General features: G+C 40.2%; 2 protein-coding genes across 3 annotated transcripts in view; both read left to right on the top strand.

Moving 5' to 3' along the window:
* Window positions 1-22,405, top strand: part of lemd3 (LEM domain containing 3) — a 37,305-nt gene extending 14,900 nt beyond the window's left edge. The window contains exons 5-13 of the mRNA XM_037121001.1: window positions 11,471-11,550; window positions 11,650-11,795; window positions 13,726-13,827; window positions 16,368-16,470; window positions 17,702-17,880; window positions 18,301-18,382; window positions 18,500-18,605; window positions 18,703-18,781; window positions 20,044-22,405. Coding sequence (XP_036976896.1) covers window positions 11,471-11,550; window positions 11,650-11,795; window positions 13,726-13,827; window positions 16,368-16,470; window positions 17,702-17,880; window positions 18,301-18,382; window positions 18,500-18,605; window positions 18,703-18,781; window positions 20,044-20,222 — 1,056 coding nt within the window. The 3' untranslated portion in view covers window positions 20,223-22,405. The remainder of the gene's footprint in view (window positions 1-11,470; window positions 11,551-11,649; window positions 11,796-13,725; window positions 13,828-16,367; window positions 16,471-17,701; window positions 17,881-18,300; window positions 18,383-18,499; window positions 18,606-18,702; window positions 18,782-20,043) is intronic.
* A 609-nt stretch (window positions 22,406-23,014) lies between these two features.
* Window positions 23,015-27,380, top strand: part of msrb3 (methionine sulfoxide reductase B3) — a 36,214-nt gene continuing 31,848 nt past the window's right edge. The window contains exon 1 of one of the 2 annotated variants that reach the window (XM_037121629.1): window positions 23,015-23,178. The gene's annotated coding sequence lies outside the window, so the exon portion shown is untranslated. The remainder of the gene's footprint in view (window positions 23,179-27,380) is intronic. The other variant, XM_037121631.1, reaches the window with a different exon arrangement.

The following is a 27,380-nucleotide window of genomic DNA, read 5'->3' as shown; positions in this document are numbered from 1 at the left end:
TGTGTGAGATGCAATAAGCGGGTGGCGCTTGTGTTGTGAGTTGTAAGCGAGAGGCTTATGTATGCAACTCACTTTACTTTCGATCAAAACGAAACGTAATAATTTCAGATAAAAACAGCTGCATACTAAACATGCAGCGAGGTATTACCAAATGAACACAAATTAATTTGTCCTGAACGGACATAACAACTAGTCTCGTGCCAGGACTGCAAAGCAAGAAAACGAGCAATGATGGAATGGAGTGCGTAGAAAACCAATGCGCACACAGTATTCTGCCCCTCCCACACACCCGCTGATTCGCCAGCACACTGCCAATCAGAGAACCCAATGGCTCAGACGTCTGACGGCCCTTCTCCTCAGACTTCGCATGTTCAGTTGGAGCAGACAACATCCGCGCAGCTCCGAACGCTTACGACGCAGCTGAACGCACCAAACATATTTGTTCCCGACCTTGTCCGAGAATGCTTCATACGTCCAATGGTTGGGCTGGTGTGATCCTGCCACAATGAGCTGAACGTTTTGATAGTTTAACAGTTTCTGTTGTGCAAAGTATGAAGTGGTGGAAATGTGGCAGAAAAATTAAACGAGAAAAATAATTATGTAGACCAGAACATTTAAAAAAAAAAAAAGCTGAATATGCAGAAATGTGACATCAATTGCCAGGAATGTGATAAAACTAAAATACATTTCACAACACTGCTGTGCAAGTTAACCTGCTTTAATTTAAGAGTGTAAGAGTTGAAAAAGCATAGCTAGAAAAGCTGGAAGGTTATACTGTCAAAGCTGGAGTTGTAGTTTTCATGGTCGTAGTAGAATTAGATGTGGTGGTAATATTCGAAATAGAAGATAAAAACGGCTGTGTCATTGAGAGAGAAATGGGAGAGAGGTGCGGAAAAAAGTTATACTGTCGAAGTTAAAGTTGTAGTAGTAGAAATTATTACTAGAATTAGAATTTGTGGTAGTGTAAGCAGTTGTGTTAGTAGAGGAAGTACTAGTAGAACAAATAGTAGCAGAAGTAATAGTAATGCTAGTAGTTGTAGGAGGAGGACAACAAGTGTGAGGATGAAGAGGAAAAAGACACAGTGGAAGAGTTTCGAGAGAGAGAGTTTAAACCTGAAGCAGGTCATGGTTTAAATTTATTAAAAGTAAAACTTAACAGAAAGAGCGTAACACCAGTCCACCGATCAGAAAAGAGGACTACTGATTTGAGGATCAGTCTAAAGCTTTAAATTGTTGTGTCATTGAGAGAGAAATGTGGAGGGAGCTGGAAAAAAAGTCTACTTAAAGGAAGCAGGAAAATGGCTCATATTTTAACTGCTATTGCGTATCCTTTTTACATAGGAATTGTCCTGAAATCTTAATAAATGGGCAAAAAAATCAAAAATGGGGATGAATTCAAATATTTAGGTGTTACTCAAACTCTTACTTGTAAAAAGCATATTAAAAAGCAGAGTAACACACTGAAATCTAACCTCATAACCTAAAGACACTAAGAAATTCTCGTACAGCATCACATGCTGGGCGGGGGGGGGGGGGTTAATTTGAAAGTAGCGACTGTTCGTAGCTTGCCGCTACAACAACAAGCGGACAAAGAAGACAGTCACAGAGACAGAGGAGACGCTGTTGTGATCAGCTGTTTCCTGGTTTTAAAACTCCCTGGCTGTGAGTCGCACAACAGTGCACGTCATCGACACCTCCGCCCATCTCACGCAGTGGCTGGCACGTCGACGGCTCGGATTTAGATAAAGTTAGCAACAGAGGTGGAAATAAGTGTACTGAGGCGGCAAATTTGTGGACCAAAACAGACCCTCAAATATACTGTCCTCTGTCTAAATCCGCGGACCTAGCCACAAAAAGGATGGCCAAATTGGCGGCTTGCTGTCCAGTTTAAAAATTGCTATTAACTATGCAAACAAGGGCAGCCATGCGCTGCAGGCACACTGTCAAACAAAAGTGCACAAGAAAAAGTAGCAGGTCATAGCATCAACGCACTGTAGCCAGCACCTTTCTTCCAAGCAGAGAGACAGCAACTTCTTCAAAACCCATATTCATCTTGTCAAATCACACTCTTTAAGGGTTTGCTTTTTTCATTCTGTGGCAGATTGCACTGTTACAAGTTGTGCTGTTGCGCAATTCATGAGACAAGTTGTCAGTCTCATTACTTGTATAGCATAATGTGACCATGTTTATTATACATTCATACTGTCTTGTCATTTTGCTTGATTATTCTCTCAAAATGCATCAGATTGATGCTTTTAAATAGGAAATATTCAAAATGTTAACATCGTAAACCTGGGGGACTACAATCCATTAAACAAAGCTACTGTACACAACACAACAGTAAAACTTGAAATAAAACCCCTTAAACCTGAGACTGAGCCCTGGCTATTAAAGAACTGCACTGTACACATTAACTGTAGCAAAATAAGAATATGACCTAATGTGAGAGAACTGTTACACACACAAACCAATCATGAGCATATTAGGGCAGAAGAGGGACAGTATGTTGACCTTGTCTACTGTGAGTCGTGACCTTAGGGGAGAGGGGATGTGCCAGCTGGTGCTAAATGCCCTCTCAGATGGTACACTTGTGGCGGGGATGCATAAGAAATTCTTTGCTACATTAGCTAGAGGTGAAAACTGATTTTTGTTGGAATTCCACCACTCCAGGGAATCATCTGCATTGAGGGGTTACAGGGACAGGTATAGATTGATTTCCATTGTCACCCTCTGCTCTGGGCTCTGGGATGCTGGCATGAATGCACTTGCAGCAGGATTTCATCCTGTCTTGTTGCTCATGTGGTGGTGATGTGCTTCAGGATTCCAGAAAATGTTTTCATGCTGGCTTGTCGCTCACCACTTGAAGACCCTACCGTGTCTATAGGAGCTTCTCCTGGTGCAGGCCCTGGGGATGTCACAATCAAACTCACAATCATAAATTATTTGTTGAAAATTAATTGTTTTAATTGTACTAACTGATTTGATTGTGTTTTTGGCATTGGAACATACCTGGTGGTGCAGCTGTGGGATGAATGAGCTTCATGGCCTCTTCAGTGCAGATCCTCTTTGTGTCTTCAACATTGGCAGAGAATCTAGCCTGGAATCTTGGATCAAGGAAACAACAGAGATCCATGATTCACAGATGATTTTCTGAATACCATGCTTCCAAGTCATCTTTGACTGCCAGCTTCATTTGTTTGGTGAGAGCAGAATCTTCGTCACAATCTAGCAGGATCTCTGTGTTGATGTGGTCCATAACAGGTTTCAGAGCTGATATGGTGACCCTTTTTTCTGAGGCAATGGCATCTGTGAAGTCATGAAGGGTGGAAAAGACCTGGCAGATGTCCTCCATGGCATTTATGTTTGCACTACTGGGCATGAGATGGCGTGAGTTCCTGTCTGCAGTCAAAACAGAGGAGACAGCCTCCTTCTGCTCCAGGAATCTTGACAACATTTCAAAGGTGGAGCCCCACCTGGTTACCACATCATGCATCAGAGAATGGCTACATTGGCTAGTAGTGTCCCCCAGGTCTTTCTGCTTTTGCTGGAACTCCCATTTCTTTTTCCAACTTCGTGAAAAGGCTTCCACCACCTTTCTGCAGGACCTGGCTGCATCCACTCTCTGGATTTTCATGGTCTTGTTAATGGCCAAGTTGAGGTTATAGCCAAAGCAGCTTAACCACTCCACAGGGCTCTCTTCAAACGCCTTCTTCATGTTGGAGCCACTATCTGTTGTGAAGCAGACAATGTTTTCCATCTTAATGGTCCAAGCATTGAGCAAATTCTTTACCATCTCAATAATATTGGCATGTGTGTGGTCTTTAGGAAAGTACATGGTTTCTAAGCAGTGAGCCATCAGCTTCCTTTCCAAGGAGAGATAATGGATGGTAAAACTAATGTATGGCTCACTGCCTCCACAGCTGCTGGTCCACAGGTCTGTGGTCGCTGCAAACAACACCCCATCTGACACCTTCTCTTGCACAGTTGCTCGTAATTCGTTGTACATTTTCTCAATCTCTTTATTGCCAAAGTGAACTTTACATTGTACTTGGTACATTGTACTGTGGGGCCACTTTCTTCATCAGGGCTAGGAATCCAGGTTTTTCGACCACTTGGAAGGGTAACATATCTTTTGCTATAAAATATGCCACAGCTTGATTGAGTTCATTTGCCTTCTTTGATTTTGGATCCCACTTCTCACCCTTGGCAAAAGAGTGTTGAATTGTGGTCTGACTCGCTGACGTCCTACTTGTAGCTCTATCCGCCTCCTAATAGAAAAACAAAACAGTTGAATTAGTAGCCTATATTTTAAAAGAACATTTTTCACACGAGATCAAAAAATAAAGTACATGCTTTATGTAAAGTAATACAACTTATATTTGGTTTATGCTTAAGTGTCAGCTAAATGTAATTATTTATATTCAGTCACTAAAGTCTCTCTCTCTCTCTGCATATATATTTAATATATCTTAATATATATCTTTCTCTATCTCCTTCTTTCCTTCAGTCTCTCTTTGTCTTTCTTTCGTCTTTTTTTGTCTTTGGCATGATGTCACTGCCATGTGCCAAACAACTAATATACAAGTGAACAAAGCGTTGCAAAGCGACGTAGTGATGCCATGTAGATCTGCATATTCTGTAGACAACAAGACCATGTGCCCACTTCACGCAGAGCGAAGCATCTCCGCTGTATCGCTGTGTAATTCACACAGAAAGCTGGCGCTGAGGTGTGATGGTACACGTCATGTTGATGACGTCAATGTTTCCCAGGTGTCCTCCCCATCAATCTAAACCCGGGGGACATTTCCCTGAAGTCTCGGTGGGAGGGATGACAGTCGCGGTGATTTATTTTCATCACGAACACTCGGTTAGTTAAAGTTGACAGATCCTGTTTTTAGTGCAGAAATGTGACAAATAGTCAGTAGGACAGGCGGGAGGACAGACTGGAGGACGGACACTTCCCCACGCACAGCTGTGGTATTTGTTTTCCCTATATAAGTTGCCAAAGACAGTTACAGTTACTATGTTACTTTTGTTCTGTTCTGTAACATTGCTTTGTGGGACATTTCTCTGTATTCTCTGTATAGCGTTATCACACTAGTCAGACCCACACACCCCTACTCCACGCCTCCGGCTTATCCATTCACACTGGGGCGGTTCACCAATAATGCAGCCCTGCTACTACCTCCAGAGTTGGATTGGCGCTGGAGAGAAATTTCCCCTCTCTCCGCATCTGAAACTTTCACAGGAGGGTGCAAAGAATTGACGCAGGATCCCTCATGCAAACGACAGTGTGGCTGGGGCTACAAAAAGCCGGCGCTGCGGCTCCTAAAGAGGCGTGATGGTGTCATCATGATGAAGGTGTTTCCCAGTGTCCTCCCTGTCAATCAGACTCACTCGCGGGGACGGAGGCCGTTTTCTGGGGGAAAGTCCACTAGCGTTTCGGCCGCAGAGCTGACCATTGCAGTGATTCATTGTCATTACAAACACTCAGTGAGTTAAAGTTTTTTGCCAGTCATAGACGCTGTTTTTAGGGCAGAAATGTGACGAAGAGTCGGTAGGACAGGCAGGAGGGCAGATAGGAGGACGGACGCTTCTCCACGTGTATCTGCAGTATTTTTTTCCTCATATAAGTTGCCAAAGACAGTTACAGTTACTACATTACTGTTTGGTTATGTAATGTTGCTTTGTGGGACAACTCTGTATTAAGTTGAGTAAAGGACCCATTTTACCCGACCAATTGTCTGATCGACACACCCTCGATATGAGAAGACTGTCACACTGGTTCGGTTCGCCAATAATAACAGAGCGGTTTAATATCACAGGCGAATGGCAAATTTAAGTTGCTCACAGTGAAAGCACTACACCCTAAGTTATCTTTACATAGATTATTATTGGAATTGCTGCTATTTGTATAATTTCTACAAGTTTCAGTCGAGTGACTGAAATCCTCGTCATCCTATTCAAGGGCTGCAACAGACGACTCGTCAAATGAGGGTGAAGTTAGTTGGATTAGGTTAGGATATTAGGTGGATATTCACTTGGGTCCAGCCGCGACTTTACTGAGGTTCGCCCAGTCTTAGCAAGGACAGCTAGCTCACCCCCGAGAGCCTGAATCACTGGAAACTGATTTAGGGACTTTCATTAAATGACTTAGCATAAATATACTAATACAAAATAATTGCAGATTCTTCAATATCTTTCATATCATGTGGCCCAGTGACTCCAAACCAGCTGCAGATTGCATTGGTAAACTAGAGAAATGAGACACAACGTTTTTTATTGTATTTTAGTGCTTCCTCTATTTTTTTATTAATATTTTTGACAGACATTACAACATATATCACCATCACAAATTACAAGACATATACATCATAGAAGAAAAAGAAAAAACAACAACGACATGTGCCTTACACTTATGTTTAACATTTGTCCTCTCATTCTACCACGCAAACGCTATATTGGATTAGATCAGATCTGGTGCCTTATATTCAGACAGACGACCCCTCTACTGACATCAAGATGGACCCCCAGACTTGGTCAAAGATATCCTCTCTCCCCATTACTCTGTAAGTGACTCACTCATATGTAGCCATTCTTGTCATTTGTTCAGTCCATTCCTTAAAACAGGACGGAGTAGATGACTTCCAGTGTTTCAGAATTATTCTACATCCTGTTGTAGCAGCCAAACGTATCCATAGTCTTTGTCTTCCAGTTAAAGTGTTATTCTCTGGCAGCAGACCGAGAATACACAGAGCTGGGATCTTGGTGAGTTGTAATTCGAATAGATCATTTAAGAGGGTAACAACCCTTTCCCACAATTGTGCATTTTGTAATCAAAAGAATGTCATCCATGTATAGAAAAAGCTCATGTCCTTCATGGCCCATTTGAACCCCTTTGATGTCTTTACTTTCCCGCAATGCAATTGCCAGTGGTTCCAGGAATAAGGCAAATATCAGTGGCGACAGGGGTGAACCCTGTCTAGTGCCACGCCTAAGTTTGAATGAAGGTGACATCACACCATTAGTAATTACTGTAGCTACTGGCTTTGTATACAGTAACCACTGTATAAAGGATAGACTGAACCCAAATTCCTCCAATTTATGAAAAAGGAATGCAAATTAACCTTTATCAAAAGCCTTCTCCGCACCTAGGGAGAAGGCAACTAAGGGGTCTATATCATTCCTGCTTTTCCACATTATGTGTAATGTTCTGTGGAGACTGTCAACTGAGCACCTATTTTTAACAAACCCAACCTGATCAGCATGTGCCAGGTTGGGAAGCACCCTTTCTAGCCTGGCAGCAAGCACCTTGGAGATTACTTTTTCATCACTGTTAATTAACGAGATTGGATGATAGTTTTCAATATTGTGGGTCTTTCCGTTTTTTAAGGAGTAAAGTGATAACCACTGATCTCATACTAGCTGGGAGTTTACCCCTTCACAATGCGTCCTGGTAGATAGTTAACAATCTTGGGGCAAGATTTTACAACATAAGCAACAGAAAGCAATCATTGCCAGGAGCCTTTCCTAACCGGAGACTGTGAATTGCCTCTTTAACTTTTGCTAATATTTTAGTTTGAGAGCTATATTGAACAAGACCCCCCTTATAAAGGCTTTAAAAGCATCCCAAGTTATGCCAATGTCATCAACTGAACCCTCATTAAACTCCCCAAATTCCTTTATTACCTTTCTAATGTACTCATAGTATTCTTCCCTATATAGTAATAGATTATTCAAGTGCCACCTGATCGTAGATTTTGTGGCACCGAGAGTCTGACTCACCAGCGAGTGGGAGGTCAGGAAATAATCAAGTCTGGAATAGGTAGACAAAAGTCATTTTCTGACCCTCTAACACAGCATCCAATACTATCCATCCATACTAAAATAAACTTGACCCACCCAATCCCTTTTTAATTTTACAGATTCATCGTCATTTAAATCATCATTTGTATTCTCCTGAATGAAAGCAAAGTCGGTTTTCTTCTGTTTCAAATAGATGAGGATCGATTTCACAACACTGTGGCAACCTGCTATATTCCATGACATTTTAAACAGTCATCTGGCAGTGTTTTTTAAAAATATTTTTCTAAATAGGCAGCAACGCTCACAGGGCTCTGTCTGTCCAGTCCACACAGTTATTACCAATTTCCTGGTAAGAATCATTGGTTAAAATAAGCATAATTGTACAACATTGTAGGCACAGTAAAATGAACAAAAAAGAAAAGAACAGCATGAGCAGCTGGAACCTGGAATGTTTGCAGGTTTATGGATCCCCTCCTTACTTGCCCATTCCCGTCCCTCACTCATTTGCATCACATAGGTTATTAAAGTTGCTTATTTTACTTTGATCACTCTCAAACTGTTGGAGAACTATAGGCCTATGTCCAAAATCAATCCACCCCTAAAACATACGTTTACACCCTCACACATACAATATACTATTGTTGGAGTTACGTGGTTGTACAAAGTAAATAAAATCATGTCTTACCCGTTCAGTGAAGAACTAACAAAAAAAAGGAAAAAGGCTCAAACAAAATCGGCGCATTGTCCACAATTACCTTCACTCTTAAATGTTCTATAACATTTCAGCAGGCTGTGTGTGTATCCTGACAGAAAAAAAGGCGCTCATCCAAAATCAAACCTCCATCTTAGTCCAGTTGTCCTCCAAATTGTAAGCGGTGATCATAAGTCAGTTTATTTATTTAGATTAATCCATGCCAGAAAGATTCATCCTTTTTTGCCCATGTTGAGTGGCACCTGTCCCCCGCCGTCCTCAGCGGGACAATCCATTTCTTCCCGGCCGCCGAAAAAACTCTTCACCTCCGAAGAGCTTTAGAATCGGTGTCACCGGTAGTCCAATGTGAAAGTCATAACAGTGTTCCTCATCATATTTCTTGCGTTTTTCCTGTAGCTCTTGGGCGTAGTCTTGGAAAAAGCAGACCCTCATGTCCCTCCAGGTGATCTGTTTCTTTTTCCTTGCAGCTGTGAGAACCGCGACCTTGGCTTTGTCCTGCATGAAACAGACGATGATGTGCCTCGGTCTTAAGTCGTTAGCAGGTGCAGGGCCGACGCAGTGGATTCTTTCTATCTCATACTAATCGTCAGCTCCAGTGTCCAGCGCCTCATTCAACAGAGTTTTAAAGCCTCCTTCCAAATCCCAGCTCTCCGTTCCCTCTCTTAATACCAGAGATTCTGATATTCTGGCATTAGGAAAATCCCTCCAGTGCTGTCACTTTTTCCCGCAACTGCTGGTTCTGTTTCACCAAGTTTTACATGATTGGGTTAGCCTTAGCTTCTTCATCCTCTAAACAGGAGATTCTCTCTTCGGCTTCCGTGATCCTACCGCCGAGGTTGTTAACAGTTTTGTTCAAAGACTCGAGTCCATTTTTCACCTAGTTCATGTCTTTAGCCAGGATCTCAAGGATAGATCGGATGCTGGTCAACTCAGCTGCCATGCTCTCTTTTGGAGGACTCTTAGATGTAACCGCCGTTTTAGGCAGCGGCGTTATCTGGGGCTCCTGCGCTGGCTTTCCTCTGGAATTAAGAGGCTGATTGCGAGTAAAGTAATGAATTTTTGACTCATGCCACCTTCCAACAATGTCTGAAAACCAAGTGCAATTAGAACGACTTATATTGAAGTTTTTAGGGGGATTTGGTGGAAAGGCAAGCTCTGTTTCTCATTAAGCGACCATCTTGGGTGGGCGTACCACGTGATTCTGTTCTTCCTCTATTTTATATTGATGTTAATATGCAGAAATTATGACTATTTTTTTTCCTTAATAGCGTCCCTGTCATGTGGCCCACCGATTTCTGAAACAGCTTCTGTTTCCATAAAAAAACTATAATAATAAAGAATATAATAGTAAAAAAGTTCTCTAATGCTCAAGAGGTTAACGTATTTGCTCCTACACAGTTTTGTCTCATGCCTTAGATTCTGAAATTCTGTAAATGATTTTTTTTTTTCAAAAATCTCACCAGTGGTCACCATTTAAAGGGTTATTTTTTATGATTTTTAATTTGGGGAGGCATGCCCCTAGCCCCCCCTAGTGTTGCTAGGTTACCAACTCAGAGCACAGCTGCTACAAAAAATATAGGGGAAACAATGTGTTCTAAGAATTTTGGATGTGCGGAGCAAACTTTTTCTTTCTTAGCTGAAGTTGACAACGGGACAAAATAAATGTAAAGAGAGACATAGTGGAGCCGTATATATTTCCTGCTCTTTTGTCCTTTGCCAATCACGCCTATGTTGTATACAGCGTTTTGATTTTTTATTTAAATTGTTGTGACCTGTTGAAAGTTTGAATGGTGTCTGTAGCTCAATCTATAGAGGAGCAGAAGACTTCTGAATGGGTGGAGAGGCTTTAAGATTTCTCCATAAGAATGAATAAGAAAACATTTGTAGAATATTGTAAAATTTCCAAAAATATGATAAATCCTGGGTCAGCATTCACACTAATTAATATAAATGTTTGACTCCCTTTTTTAGCTGTGAAGTTTGATAACCATTAACAAATTCATGAATTCATTTGAAAGCATATACCAGTGGTGCCCATATGTGAATACTGTGCTGTTAATGTCCAGCAATGGAGAGCAGTCTCTTTGTTGGAACATTAGAAAATGTATTAAATAGACTGGGCATAGGTTTATATTTCCATCAAAGTTGATATAAGGTATTAAACGCTGCAGTGTGTTTTGCCTAGTCCAGTTTGTCCTTGTTTTGTATTGTATTGTATATGGTTTATTTGATAGGGACATATGCAAATCATGTGGGTTGTACAACAATCCAACAGAAAGCATCACAGCATTTATAGCCTTAGCTAATAACCTAGCTAATAACCAAAGGCCTTTAGAACACCGTTAGAAAATTGTTTTGGTGATTATACACATATTGACATAGAATATTTCTTTAGGTAAAAATGTGTTGTGGATTTTGGAAATGATTACATCAATATTTTTTTCACCCATCTCAGCTTTTGGAATTTTTAACACTATGAAGTTACTTCACATGAAGTCTGCAGATATGTAGTAGCCTACTTAACTCTGTCCTTTGAAAATATTAGAGCGAAAAATGTAACTTTCAAGGATACATGTTTGTTCAGAGCCTCAATCGCAACACACTATAAATGCCTTCAGTCAGTGGGTACATGTTTAGATTAACAGGTAGACCCAGGGGAAACACGTTGAAAAAAATGTGTGTGTACAGTCATGCCTCTTTTTTATCTGCAGTACCGGCTTGCTGTATTATTTGACACACTGGTGTGTGGCTTTACGCTGGAGCTGCTTGGTTCTGTTTGAACAAACATTGGCCCTGTCTTCACTACGTTGTCGTGGGGGATCTCATTCCAGTTGTGGACTCTTCCAGGTCCAGCATGGACCTGTCACAGGCCCCTCACTGGCCGATTAGGGCCCCATCACAGTGGAAAAGGAAGTTTTAAGAAACTTCACCTGTACTTTGTCTTTTGTTTAGGCTCAGAATCAGGAGTTTGAAGGCTTCATTCATACCTCTTTGGAGTGGATCATTCGGACAGGCCAGGATGTTGGGATAAGGTAATACACAATATATGTATTATTACTGATCAAATGCCTGACATGTAACATATGTACTCACTGTGTGTGTCTGTGCGTGTACGTGTGTGTGTTTTGCAGGCTGACTGGGCAGGCAGCTGATGCTCCAGTGTCTGATGTGTCCGAGATCTCTTGGCTAGAGTCAACACATCCCAAGATGCCCTTCGCTTGCCGCTTCCGTCGAGCCTTCATCACAGTCATCAGCAGGGTCTTCCTTATAGCAGTTGGTGAGATAAGTAGATCAGAAATAAAACACGGGGAGTGTATTCCCAAATACAGGAATTCATTATTGCACCTGTACCTGGGCCCAACTGCAAAAATGTAGTTGGAAGTTCCCATGAGTTTCAAAATTTTATTTTTAAAATGATAGAAAATGTTGACCCATACTGCACCTGTGCATACTAATATTTTTGTCCACAAATGCTTCCTCAATGTCTGAATGCTACCAAAACAGAAATGACCTACAATCAATACTGTGCCTGAACCCATTGGTGCTGCTACAGACAGCACTGAAGTTGCTGCTGCTGCTGCTGCTGCGCTGCTAATTTGCACAGCGGGCTGTGTAGACATCGGGCAAAACATAAAACAGTCACAGAAACAGTTCAATAGGAGCAGGGATTCTGCGGGGTCTTAAGAAGTCTTAAATACATCCATATTTTGCATATAGGTCTTAAACAACATTTAGTTAGGTCTTAAATATGTATGTTCATTTACCGCTTCCGTTGTCACCTTTTTTTGTTTTGTTTTGGGGAAATGTGTTGGTGAGATTCACAGTTAGTTCCACGTAAATGGCATTTTGCCAACAACCTGTTCTGCTCGACCTGAACTCTGCGCTGCCTCTGCCGTCTCACATTTGGCTCAACTCCTACGTTGAAAGCGGAGGTGCTTTGGATTTTGAACACCGTTGCTAAACATTTTAGCAACAGATTTGGATGTAAAAACTAGGTTATTTTTTCAGGTAATTCTGGAACTGCACTTTTCCTTACTTTTTCGTACCTCGTGTAGGTCTGAAATTCAGTTCAAAATGGTCTTAAAAGTCTTAAATTTGACTTGTTCAAACCTGCAGAAACCCTGTAGGAGGCACAGTGCACAATGTATTCAAACAGAAACTACATATATATAACTGAGGACTAGAATATTAGTTAGTAACAAAGTGTGGGACTATCAGCCTCTCAGTCTTAAGGACATTCCCCTGAGAGTCATAAAATGACTCCAAACACATGCTTGAAGTTTTGATCAAGCATTTTGATCCCCAAAGTCCAGTTTGTTTGGCTAGCGTGAGCACTCCATACTGTGCTCAAGCACAGTAAACTTCCATGGCCCTGACATGGTTGGAAGAGATGTTCTCATGCATGAGCACAAGCAAGGGTGTGCAATGTGGACATGAGGTATAATCATGTGTATCACAATGCCTTCCGTAATCAAGAAATCCAGGAATGTGAGAGAGCCATCTATGACCAAAACAACACAAAATAAGGTCTGTTCTCTAACATGTACTCTCAGTTATTCTTCATTGTGCTGCAAGAGAGGTAACCATGCTCAGGCCTGGTTGCGGCCAAAGCAATGTGATTGCAGGAGGGACAATTGTGCTTCGGCAAGGTACAGAGAAACTTGCCCAAGAGTGAGTGCGTCCTTATACTGCAGTCCTGCTCATCCAAGAGAAAAAGGAACAATCACTGGATAGCATGTTGATATATATTTTCTGTTTCATTTCACTCTGCCCATCAAATATATTAATACTTGGATGTAGGTAATGCTTATGAGTTCTGACGCATAACATTTCAAACTTGAACTGACTATGTTTTTTCATGCATTTCTTAATATGTGATCTTATTAATTCACTTACATAATATCTTGCTAATTTGTTTATGGGATATCTTGTTAATTTGTTTATGGGATATCTTGTTAATTCATTTATGTGATATTTGGTATCATTCAAAAGCTGAGTGTGCCACCTTGACAAATCTGTAAACCTTAAACTTTTGCGGACACTTGATCATTTCATAAGATTTAAGTTAAATGAAAGTTTGATAACTGAGAGGGACACGGGGGGGGAGTGAAGTGTCATCTCTGATGACACATCACCTACCAGTCCATTTCAACAGTTTTTCAATAGTTGTATTTCAACCTGTGAATCCTGTGTCCTTGTTTGTGCAGTGTTAGGCTGTTTGTGGAGTGTGGTCTGCTACATGAAATATCGTTGGAGGAGGGAGGAAGAAGAGACCAGGCAGATGTATGACATGGTGGAAAGGATTATTGGTAAGGAAGACTTGCTAATGTTAAGCACACTACCTACACCGAGTTATTACTGAAATTACTATATACAGTTGCAATCAAAATTATTCAGCCCCCACTGCAAATAAGGTTTCTTTGCAAAATGTACAAATTAGCAGCTGTTTGCAATAAACAAATCACTGCAACCCTCCAAAGATCTGGGCTTTATAGCAGAGTGACTAGATGGAAGCATCTCCTCAGTGAAAGATGCATGAAAGCCTGCTTGGAGTTCGCAAATAAAACAAAACACCTAAAGTCTCACTCAGACTGTGAGAAACAAGATTCTCTGGTCCAATGAAACCAAAATTGCACTGTTTGGCCTCAATTCTAAGCATCATGTCTGGAGGAAACCAGGCACAGCTCACCCAATATTCCTAACTTATTTTGAAACTACATTAATATGTTTACTATATATTATGTATATATACAGTACATATATACATATACATATAAACATATAATTGAATGAATCAATCTGGATAACCAGCTCATCTCCATGGTAAAGGATCACGGTTTTCTTCATCATGATGAGTTTTTGAGTCCCTGGCACCGTCTTTGCATTACATTACATTGACCCCACTTTCGAGTTACAACGTGCCGGTATGTGCACTATTTTTGTGGGTCTCATACAGCAAAGCATGTAAAAGAGGCAATCGAGGAGATGATGAACGCATGTGAAACAGACAATTAACATGTCGATTTCATTTAACGTGACAATGTAAGGAATATATAAAAAGCAATGGATGATATAGAGGTACCAAGTGTGTGCCAAGTCTGTACTCCAGGGTCTAATGTCACAGCGCAGCATCACAGACTCACCTCTAACGCAAGGAAAGTGGTAGGCCAATGTTGCAATAGTATATGCAGAATAAGAAAGAGCCATATGAAAGTACATTGTTTCAACAAAATAAAAAACCTACTAAGGAACAGCTTGGATGCAGGTACTTTTTTTTCTTAATGCAGCTGTATTATCCTGGAAAATATTGATTACGGCCAAGTGTCAGATCAGGACTCAGTATCAGCACTGGCATTTACCAAATTTTTAAGGACTTGGATCGGGGATAATTACTACATGGATGATTATCTTTCAGCTGGCAACAAGTTATTTAACCCCAACTTATGCAATGAGTGGCTTCTCATTTCTTAAACAACCATGTTGAAGGACATTTTCCTCGGTCATGGAAAAGATGTTAGTCTGTTCAAGAGGGGAGAAATGTGGTCAGAAAAAAATCCTGATTGATCGCCATCAGCGATCACTTAAACACTTATGTTTATGTGTGTGTTTGTGTGTATATACGTGTATATGTATATGTGTGTGTGTATATATGCATATATGTATATGTGTATATGTATGTATATGTGTATGTGTATATACAGTTGTGTTCTAAATAATAGCAGTGTGTTTAAAAAAGTGAGTAAAGCTCAGAATCCTTATTTTATTTTTACTTTATTTCCATACACTCAAATACATTGGAAACACTGCACATTCTATTCCGAATCAAAACATGAATTGTTGTTACTTTACAAAAGTGAGGAAAAAATAATATATTACGCTGTTCAAAAAAATAGCGGTGTCTGCATTTTTCTTTACAAACTCAAACATTTACTTTATAAATTGAAAAATGCTTGAAGATTTAGCTTTCTTGTGAATCACTGAACTAATATTTAGTTGAATAACTACTGTTTCTGAGAACTGCTTTACATCTGTGTTGCATGGAGTCAACCAACTTCTGGCACCTGTGAACAGGTATTCCAGCCCAGGACGATTGGGCTACGTTTCATAATTCCTCTGCATTTCTTGGTTTTGCCTCAGAAACAGCATTATTGAGCATTATATAGTCACCCCACAAGTTTTCTATTAGATTAAGGTCCGGGGATTAGGCTGGCCACTACATAACGTTAATCTTGTTGGTCTGGAACCAAGATACTGCTCGCTTGCTGGTGTGTTTGGGGTTGTTGTCTTGTTGAAACACCCATCTCAAGGGCATTTCCTCTTCGGCATAAGGCAACATGACTTTTGATGTATTCAAACTGATCCATGATCCCTGGTATGCGATAAATAGGCCCAACACCATAGTAAGAGAAACATCCCCATATCATGATGCTTGCGCCACCATGCTTTATTGTCTTTAAAGTGTACTGTGGCTTGAATTCAGTTTTTGGGCGTCGTCTGACAAACTGTCTGTGGCCCCTAGACCCAAAAAGAACAATCTTACTTCGTCAGTCCACAAAATGTTGCGCCATTTCTCTTTAGGCCAGTCAGTGTGTTCTTTGGCAAATTGTAGTCTCTTCAGCACATGTCGTTTTTTCAACAATGGGACTTTGCGGGGCTTCTTGCCCATAACTTGGCTTCACATAGGCATCTTCTGTTACAGTACTCACAGGTAACTTTAGGTAACTTTAGATCTTCTTTGATCTAGTATTCAAAGGAAACCCGATAACATGATTATACATACAATCAGCCGTTCTTCTACTAACCTCATTATTTTCCTTTATTATTCCTAACTGTGTTTTTTGTTTTTCAGATGTGTTGAGAAGCCACAGTGAGGCTTGCCAAGAGAACCAGGATCTGCAGCCCTACCTACCCATTCCCCATGTTAGAGACTCCCTGGTTCAGCCTCAGGACCGGTAAATACATACAAGGCTGCCACAGCTTGTGTGCTTGTGTGCTGTTGCCTTTCTGTTAATACAGATGTGTTCATGTTGCAAATAGAGTTGCAACTGTGTACTGTTTTTATTATATACGGTTGTATTAAAATAAATGTTTATTATATCATTAGGGCCCTATGATTTCCACAATCACGAAATTGCGGAATTGGCCGATTAAAACAGAATTTATTTTTTAACGTGGAATATCGGGGATTTTTCACATAATTTCACTGAAATGCTGTTTTTGTGTGGAAGAGGAATGTATGTCTAAGGAAAACTGCATGGAGGGAAGCAAATCTGGGTGATACAACAAACCCCCTCCACAGACTGAGCCCCTCCCCCTTCAAAACAATGTAAGCATGGCAAAACGTCTGCCCACGACTCTGCTGACGAAACACGAAACTGAGAAACTCGACATTAACCCCTCAGTACAGAGCCGAGCAGTTCCCGAATGACTTATATGTGTCAGTTGGTCTTTTGTTTTGCAAATTCTTCCAACGCTCAGTTAACTGGAAGCGTAAAAATACGAGCAATGACTATGTACTGTCCAAAAGCCATGTGAGAAACAAGGGAAGAGAACTGATGCAAGAGACTGTTCAGCCATTGATAACATACAATTTTCACCTTTTACTGCTACATTTAATAAGATTAAAAAGGATTACTTTCTGGACATGTTAATCAAGATATCAAATTGTAATAGAAGTGGAAATATTGTCCATTTCCTTTCCCTATTCTTTTTCTTTTCTTTTGTATCTGATCTATTTTTTGATTTACATGTTCAAAATAAAATAATCAAATCAAAATAATGTCAGTACAGCCACAAAATAGATATATATTTATTATTATTATTATTATGAAATGAAAGGGACATTTAAAACTACATGTGGAAGCTAATGTTTTTTCTTCTTTTATCAATAATAATCTCTGGTTTCTATTTTATTTTTGTACATTTTATTCAGTTACATTAAAAACCTACTGTTTTTGTTAGTAAAATAAGAGTCAAAAGTAAAAAAAAAATGTGATTCCCAAAAAAATTTAACTGAAAAAATGGAATCCCCAAAAATTAAAGAGGAAAAAAAACAGAATTTGGGAAAAAATAAAACAGATTTTCCAGATTCTTATATCAGCTTATCTATTAACAAACTACATGAGCTGTATATCTATTGATCTATCAATTCTGGAATGTTTGTAACAAAGTGATATTTTACAGGAAGGAAATGAAGAAGATTTGGGAGCAGGCTGTGAGCTTTCTCTCTGCCAATGAGTCCAGAATTCGAACAGAGACTCAGAGGATTGGTGGAGCGGACTTCCTAGTCTGGAGGTGGATCCAACCTTCTCTCAGTTGTGACAAGACCTCCTTGATGCCCTCCAAAGTCTGGCAGGGAAAAGGTAACACACACTAAAGCAATTTCAGTGGCTCCAGAGAGCATGCAACTCAAACTGTAGCAATGACTCCTTCAGAAACCAGAAGAATCTAGGTATCATGGGTAAACTTTTATTGCTAATAGGCAAGAGCACACTGTCACTGCCCCTTCAAATTTCCTGGTAGTAAATATCAAGGGGCCCAGAATGCTCTTTGCTTTGATCCAAATGAGACCTCCCCTGCAGCTTTGGTGAACTGTCTGCAACAATTTCTACGTTAGTAGCTGTTCAAGCTAAGGTCTGTGCAAACCTGCTGAAAGAAGCTTCAGTCAGCTCAGGTCCACATACCATGTAGCTGTAGGCCCTGGTTACACATACTCACTGGATTGTACTGAACCAACAGTGTGTTCTGACATTTTCATCAGTAGAATTTCTTTCTCTCCTCAGCTTTCCCTCTAGACCGGAGGAATTCTCCTCCCAACAGCCTGACTCCATGTCTGAAGATCAGAAACATGTTTGATCCGGTGATGTGAGTAGCTTTCCCTGCTGCTTTTTCAATGTGCTGTCAGGCAGCTCTTACCTGCCTACCACATTTAGTCTATATCATGATTCTACTTCTTTCAGCTTTTTGTATTTGTATTTTCAGGGAGATTGGGGAGAACTGGGATCTAGCCATCCATGAGGCCATCCTGGAGAAGTGTAATGACAATGATGGCATCGTCCACATCGCTGTTGACAAGAACTCACGAGAGGTATGCTCCATCCTGTGAGTGATGAGCTAAACTCTCATTACCTGACCATGCTGTTCGCTGCAGTGATCTCACAATATGCTTCCTGCTCTCTTCACAGGGCTGTGTCTATGTAAAGTGTCTCTCTGCAGAGCACTCAGGGAAAGCCTTCAAGGCACTTCATGGCTCCTGGTTTGATGGTAAATTACACACTCAGTAACACTTATGTTCAGAGAACATCAGCAGTAACAAAAGAAAAAAGAACAAGAGACTGTGTTTATATGGATGTGTTGCTTCAAGTACAGCTAAGATGATGATATACAATCAAAGAGGTCCAGTCCAGTGTCTTGGCATACACTAATAACATGACTTGCCTACTGCCCCATCAATATCCTTAATCCTATAACTAAATGGTTCACATTATCAGTAAATTAATACAGAGCTCTATAGATAGTCTTTTAATGAAAAATGCCTTTTCATATGACTATCTGTATAATAGTGATATGTTGCCCAGCCTACTGATCACTCACATGATGGTAAGTCAGATGGGTATTTTAATATCTTTCGCTTGCACACACACGCGCGCGCCAAGTCTTGTGTGTGTGTGTGCTGCCATCTTTATGAGCAGTGAAAGTAAAGATAATTTGGTAGTTTGATAAGTTTTTTTATCAACCTTGGAAGGAAAACTACATATATAAAATTCAAGAGCAATTTGAAGAGGATGCCAAATGTAATGATGTAACCCTGTTAACAAACACTCTGACCCTGTCATCTAAGAAAAACGATACTACTGCTGCAAACACTGGAGGTTGAATTTACAATGATATACTGGGGGGCATAAATCTCTTGTGACAAACAAGCTATTATTTAATGTGTTCCCCTTGTCACCCACTACGTGGCCACTTACATCCTCTGATTGTTAGCTAGAAGTTAACTTTCATCATCACAGTCTTATATTGTCAAACAGTGTTAACTTACTTGAATGTAACATTTTCAATTATAAAATAACCTAGTTGCATTTATTCTTGATGTCTGTGCTGTCTTATTGCCTCCTTGATCTCAGTTCGCCATACTTAAAACAAAGTTTACACTACCCTCAGTTGCTAGTATTGAAAGGCAAACTTGCCAACTCATAACCCAAATGAAAGATAAAAACTCAATAACATGACCACAGTGACTCTTATTGTAGAATAAAATATACTGCGGCATTTTCCATCCTAAGCGATTGAAAGCCATCAACTGCCACACTGAAAATTGTTATTTTATGATCCTATTTATTTACGTTATTATGTAATACTCCACCTGGTAATTATTGACTGATATTGACACCATATGCATCCTGCCTACAGTTTTTTATTCACTCATAAGATGAGTGGGATGAGTTTTTTGCCTCTGGAGAAACTGTAAACCAATGTGATATGCTCTATAAACTGAAGAGCAATGACAGGTTTTTATCTGACAGGTAAGCTAGTGACTGTGAAGTATCTGCGTTTGGACCGGTACCATCAGCGCTTCCCACAGGCCCTGGGCTGCAACATGCCTCTGAAGGCCTCCAGCCTCCACCTGAACACCACAAGCACAGTGAGAACTACGCCCCGCCTGCAGCAACGTGGCTCAGCCAACTGTTCAGGCTTCTCATAAGATCAGCATCAGCAGTGGATTTAGCATTCTCCCCTGTGCCCTCCAAGCATGATCAGCGTCACAGGAGAGCTTTTTACTTTTGTTTTTCTTCTTTTAACACAGGATCTTTTCAAGAGAAACTGTTCAGCAGTGCAGTGTTTGTTTTCTATAATTTTTGTATTAGAAATGTCATTGATTTAACTAGGAAGCATCATTTCTTTCTTGAATATTTAAGATGTGTGCAGAGACTCTAACCCTTCCTCCTCCTCTTCCACAATCTAACTGTTGCCATGATGGAATTTATTTGGTCACTAAATGAAAATTGCTGCATGTATCAGAGTATACTTTCAATTCAACAAAATGTGGGTGTTAATTTTCTGAAGATGTTAGATGTTGCTCCTTGTTATTATTATTCTCATTATTTAGTCAAGTGAGGAAGACATGAACAACTTGTGGAGGGTGTGCTGTAAATACATGTGAATGGTGGCACAAGCTTTATTAAATCCTCTTTATTAAAAGCAAACCATGAGCTCAAATCTTTGTTGCTGCTCATTTGCAGAATACTTCTGTAACAGAAGGAACCACTCCCAGAGATCTGTGTGGTCGCATCCTCTTCAGGAGTGTTTCCCTCTCATTGACCTGATCAAACAGGACAACAGGATGTTGACACAATTTCTGTTAATTGTTTGTTCCATGTATTCCATGTAAGGCCTTTTCTTTCCCTCTGTCCTTGATTTTGTTATAGCTTCCAGCAGTACTCCCAGACAGCAGTAACTTTTTAGCGATACAAAAGAATCAGAGTGTAACTCGAAGAGTCACCTGATGCTTTTCCAGATATAACACAATATATTCCCAGTATGATACCTATTTTTTTTTTATTACTTACATCTTTCAACTTGGGTCATTTTCACTGTTGGTGCATCCTTCTCATTGAATTGTTCTCAAACCTTTTATGAAAAAGTGGTATGTATTGTCATCTCTGCATATGTGATCAACAGACCAGGGGAGCACACAGACTTCAGGACGTCCCATGTTATTTATAATCTGTGCTCATCTCATTTGGGTGAGACACATTTTTCCTGCCCTGATGAAATCTGACTGTGTAAGTTCTGGTATTTGATCATATAAGCCCCTTGGAATGATGCATCCACTTTTTTATCATAAATTGACAGTTTGTTATACTCAGCTACAACTATTCCAAACCCGTTAAGGGGGCTGTATTGTATTTAGGGATTGCTGTTTGTGTCTTTTTGGAACACCTGTGTATTCAGAAAATGCAAAACAAAATCTAGGAGTTGCCAGAAAAAAAATTTGATGCAGTAAATTTAGAGTTGGATTCATTACTTGCAGTGTTTAATTGTACAAATAATGCACATCTCACATTTTCTAAATCTGCTGCAGCAGACAACTTAACTGTGCCTTAAATATTATTATTATTTTTTTTTTTTTTAAGACTGGCACTGCATTACTGGAGAATGTCCTGAATTTAAGAAATGTTGAAACCATGTAAAGGATGAGTAGGGCTTGCTATAGATGTAGTTTTGGTAGCTTTGACATCATCAAATTTGGTGTTTTGTAGCAGTTTCTTTTATATATTGAACCAAATGCTTCTCTCTATTTATTTTTATTTTTTTAAATCAGCCAAGGTGTGCGATTTCAAAGTCAACTGACCTGTTACGTGCATCAAAACATTTGTTTCATCAAGCCATCCATTCAGTAATCTTTCATTCACCTCCACACAGTTGTCAGGATGATTAAAACAGCAAAATACAGTGATCACTTTCAGAAATAAGCCAATTGACACTATATCACTGTAATCTATTTTTGTATGGCTCCAACAGATTGGTGAACCTGCAGTGTCTCAGGCCACCCTTCTGGTAATGAGGCTGCATTTAAACGTTGGTTTGACGTGACAGCACTTTTCCAGGCTTGTGCTTCACCTTTGAATTCATCTGCACGGATGCATTCTTTTTCCTCTGATGTATTTTATGTAAACACTGTATATTGATATAACTGTAATATGTACTACTATATGCAGCATTATTTCCATTGGGTTGTATGTTTGGAGTTACCAGTATCCCTAACCTGCTAGCCGGAGAGGGGAGGTGTACAATACTACAGACGTTCAAAAAGATACAGATGTTTTAATGTAATTTGTCAATTGTATAAAAAGCTAAAATTAAAGGTTTATTAGGGGTTTTTAAATTGTGCTTGTTGTGCTTTTCTCTCATTTGCTTACAAGGCACATGGGTGCCCCATGGGTCTTTTCTGTGTTTTAGATGTTCATGTATGTTGATAATCTTTAAGTTTGTTTGTTTTTTCATTGAAATTCATAACGTATTTGTCATTATTTTTAAATAATAGGTGGTAAAAGGTGGTAATACAGCGTCCAACATACCTGTCCATCAAGGATAAGTGTGTAATATTAATATTAAATTAATAAAACATTAAATTAATATTTATATGAATATAGACAAAATATATAACCATTAAATTGTGAACAAATCCAGAAGGTTTTTTAATACTCTTCAGCGCATCTTTCTGCTACAATGAAATAATTTAAGATAAGCAGACTTTTATTTTAAACCTTTTAATACTTATGTACCCTGCCATTTCATTTTGCTTCGTTAGCTTTATCGCTAAAACCTGTGGTCTATTTCACTGTTGTTTTAGTTGTTTTATTATGTTCCTATTATGTTGGAGAAAACGTTGACTAGGAATGAGTATGGGCTGTAATGCATTGCATTACGGCAGCGTCATGCTTTGACGAGGCATCTATTTGCGAAATGGAAACTGAGTGGGGTCCTGGCCATAACTGGACATGTGCAGGTCCCCTGCCATTTTACACTTACCAGTTACACACCCGTTGGACTACAGTGTGCTGGTTGACGGAGCGTACTGTATTCCTCACGGTATACTGTTACTAGGCATATACACTTAACTGTACACGTCGCGTTTCTTCTGCTACTTCTCGCCGGTATGTATATGACTCTTTTTGTATTCTGTGGAATAACTTTAAGTAAACCGTGACATACGGCGATTTCCGGTGTCAGTTACATAGAGGCGAAGTCGCAATATGGTCGATTATGTTTCTTTTCTCTGTAGGCAAGAACACATTGGAAATCAGAAAGGCGACAGGGTGCTAACTTTACTGACATTACTGTAAGAATCATTAGACGTCTATACAAATGTATGTCGATGCAAGTGAATAGGCTGCATATCGATTTGATTTCACTTAAATGATTGTTTGTTGTGGTGCTCAGTACACGCACTGGTGATTCAGGTGGTCGCAAATCTCATGCATGAGGAAAATTAAGAATGCTGCATTTCATGCTTTTTCTTAACGTCGTCATACCCCGTAATATATGCTATGTGATGACGTCAGAGAGCAAATATTTTGAGAGAATTCGATTTATTCACTTGTAATACATTAAGTTTACCTATGGAGTTAGATTCATGCCAAAACCTCACACACAAACAAAACGTGTTTTACTCATGCTGGAGGATTCACAAACAAACTCATTCGGGTTTGCAAATAAAAAAACATCATTCACAAAGTAATGCATTTTGTTTTGCAAATAAGAAATGTACCTGTCAAAAAAATACATCATGCTTCAGAAACAAATACAGCATGTTTTACTCATACAAAGAAACATATTTCTTCAAGTACAAAAAAATATCCTTCAAATACAAGCTAAAATCTTTCAAGTACAAAAAAATATCCTTCAAGTACAAACTAAAATCTTTCAAGTACAAGAAACAATTCTACAAATACGAAAAAATGTCACATGACTTTTGACACTACTTCCACCTTGCTGATCCACAAACAAATGGCTTCAGAGCCACAAACAACTGCCAGTAAACTTTCTAACAAATGTTCTGTAATTCGCACACCACAACAACAGGTGGCGCATGGAGTCAATTCAAGGCTGGCAGGACGATTTTTTTTTTCCCTCTGAATTTTTATTTTTTATTTTTCTATTTTATTCAAGGCTGCAACAGGATTTACCATAGACATACATTGAAGGCACCATCATATTGGAGGAGGCAACTCCGCCTTGTGAACTAACAGAAGTCAATGGAGTGAACTTTATAAAGCTCCTTCTACAAAGTGCCTCTCATCGTCTGGAACGTTCTCTGATGATTATGAATGTAGTGACTGGAGGGGTACCGATTGCGGACGGTGAGCGCTGATAGCGCAAAGACTTATGGGGGTGAATTCTCAAGTGCTCATGAGACTGTTGTTGTTCGGATATGTTTTGTTTAGTTGCTTTTTGTAGATCTTCTGGGTATTGTTGGCATAGACATAGATTTTGCAGTGTGCCACCATGGCCGAGTATGATAGGGCCTCATCAAAGTTTTGTGAATATGAGATGAAAAAGAACCTGCTGCCCTGAATCATTGCTGTGTAAATGGCATGGGCTATGTGTTGAAGTTAAAATTCTGTCTCGTGACACTGCTTCCCATCAAGCTCGCCACATAAAAAGTTAACTACTCCTTATACGTTCAGTATACAGGTCAGCACCAAACCACAGGATGGATTATTATAATGTTTTTACTAATGTTTACAGCTGCCAATGTATGTAATGCTGTTACTGTGATGATACATGACAGTTCACAGGGCGGAGCTGCTCCGATTTGGATTTGTTGTACTAAGCCACGCCCACATTGACCAGTAATGACCAACTTCAAGATATGGCCTCAGGATTGGCCCTACATCATACCGACCAAATCACGTAAAAATCGGTGTAGCCGTTCAAGAGATATAAACTTCCCATCTTTTTAGTGCCCCCTAGTGGCCAAAATTCGCCAAATTTGGCTCATCCTTTCTCAGTGTCATGGCAACCAAGGAACAGACATTTGGTGTCAATAGCATTTAGTTTGACCAAGATATCAAACAGTTTACATTTTTATAGCTAGCTACAGAAATGTGTTTGTTCATAATTTGCACATTTTTTGACTGAGCAAAATTCTTTGGATAACTTTAGATCAGGTTGAGCTGAAGAGTGTACGTGCCAAGTTTCACGCAGCTGGGACAAAATCCCAAGGAGGAGTTCAAAAAAGTAGGTTTTGTATATGTGGCAATTTAGCAAATGAAATGTGCAGCAGAAGTGGGCGTGTCCTATGTCACAAAACCCAGCTCTATTCAGGGAACATATTGATATAAAGTTTGCAAAAGTGTTATTTAAAATGTGGAAATTACAGGCAAAAACGCGATTGCATCCATTATAGTGCGACCTAGTGGAGTACTCTGCAATTTTGGTATGGAAGAGCTGTTTCCTATTCTGTCTGTACCATATACTGTAAATGTCAAAGCAGTCAACAGTTTGGCTGAAATTAATGTTTGTTGTTTATCTAGTAATAAGCCACGCCCACATTGACCAGTCATGACCACCTTCAATATATGGCTTCAGGATTGGCCCTACATCATATCGACCAAATTTGGTAAAATTCGGTGTAGCCGGTCAAGAGATAAACTTTTTAGCACCCCCTAGTGGCCAAAATTCAGTTCATAGCAACCAAGGAACAGTGATTTGGTGTTAATATCATAGCTAGCTACAGAAATTTGTTTGTTAATAATTTGCACATTTTTTTGAGATAGCAAAATTCTTTTGATAGCTTTAGATCAGGTCCAGCTGTAGAGCATACGTGCCACATTTCACGTAGATGGGACAAAATCCCAAGGAGGAGTTTGAAAAAGTAGGTTTTCCAGTTTTTGCAATTTAGCGAAAAAACTGTCTAGGCGGAAGTGGGCGTGGCCATTGCAATTGTGATTCAGCTCCATTCAGGGAATCTGGGGATACAAGGTTTTTGAATGTGTGACATACGGTGTTGGAGTTACAGGGAAAAACGCATTGGCCTAGGTTATAGTCTGCAGGCAGATAAATGAAGTTTTTTGTGTCAGATATTTGCAGGAGTCTGGACCAACCCTCCAAATTGCATTGCCCTCCCTTGCACAGTTGAGCCTGCAGCACCACTTTTAGCCGGAGAAAAATAAAAATAACCACTAGAGTACAGAAGCACAGTGAACACAGATGTCACTTTTCAGGTGCATGCCTTGGATGGTGATTACAGTCTCACAGCCAGTAGTAGCGCCACCAAGGGATACTTAGAAGAACTGCAAGCAATTGCTGACAAGAGTGGAAAGTCATTTCAGGATGTGCTCCAGGAGGAGCAATTGAAGATCAGTTTGGTGAAGAAAACAATGCCTGCTGATTCCAAGCCTCAACAACAGCCCACTAGCAGGCTCTGAGTTAAGAAGTGAAGTGAAAGCCCCAGCTCAAGCAGTGGAAACTTCCATGGCAACCAGATGCGAGAGGACGCTGGCATGAATATCGCCGCTTCACTATCCACAACAAAAACTACTTTTTCTGCTGAAATTATGAAAGCCAAACTGTCTTTTCAAGCTCTAGGGCTGCGCTACAAACTTTGAAGGCTGCACACCTGAACAGTTGGCTCTGGTGGACTCACCTTTCTCTGCCGATCAGCTGTTGGCCCCACTGGTCAGCTGTTGGCCCCACTGGTCAGCTGTTAGCCCAGCTGTTAGCCCCGTTGATCAGCCATTGGCAACACTTAATTCCAAACTGGCATACACCGCTGGTCCTCTATCCGCTACAACCTCAGGATTGCTCACCATCTGGCTCCTGTATCACTCTCCTCTGCTACTGTGGTCTCCCCTGACTTACGACGATGTTGGTTGGTTGCTGCTACGCTGCTGCTGATGGGGTCTTTAAATACTCAGCACTGGAGCCCCTGGACCTTTGCTGTAACCTCACCCCAAACTCCATTGCTAGGATTAAATCTCTTGGCCTCCTTTGTCGCCAAATGCTATCTCTGCTGGAAAAATCAGCATAGACCAGCACAGCTGGTGACCAGCGTATGTTGTGTTTTGGCGCTGGTATGCTGGTCATCAGCATCCCATGCTTGTGCTGGTATGCTCTTCACCAGCATCCCATGCTGGTGCTGGTATGCTGGTGACCAGCATCCCAGCATGGGATGTGTCAACAACTTATTTCCTATTGCAGAGTATGAGGAGGATTGAAGTTGTCTGAAAATCCAGTAAAGGCCACAGAGTCAGTGAGGTTGTCACAGTACACCAAGTTTGTTGAACACAAGCTTCAAACCTGCAAGATTTTGGGGCCATTTTACGGCACCTGCAAGATTTTGGGGCCATTTTAC

This window comes from Acanthopagrus latus, chromosome 14, assembly GCF_904848185.1.
Source record: "Acanthopagrus latus isolate v.2019 chromosome 14, fAcaLat1.1, whole genome shotgun sequence".
NCBI classification, from domain to species: domain Eukaryota; kingdom Metazoa; phylum Chordata; class Actinopteri; order Spariformes; family Sparidae; genus Acanthopagrus; species Acanthopagrus latus.
This window is presented reverse-complemented; position numbering and strand designations above follow the sequence as displayed.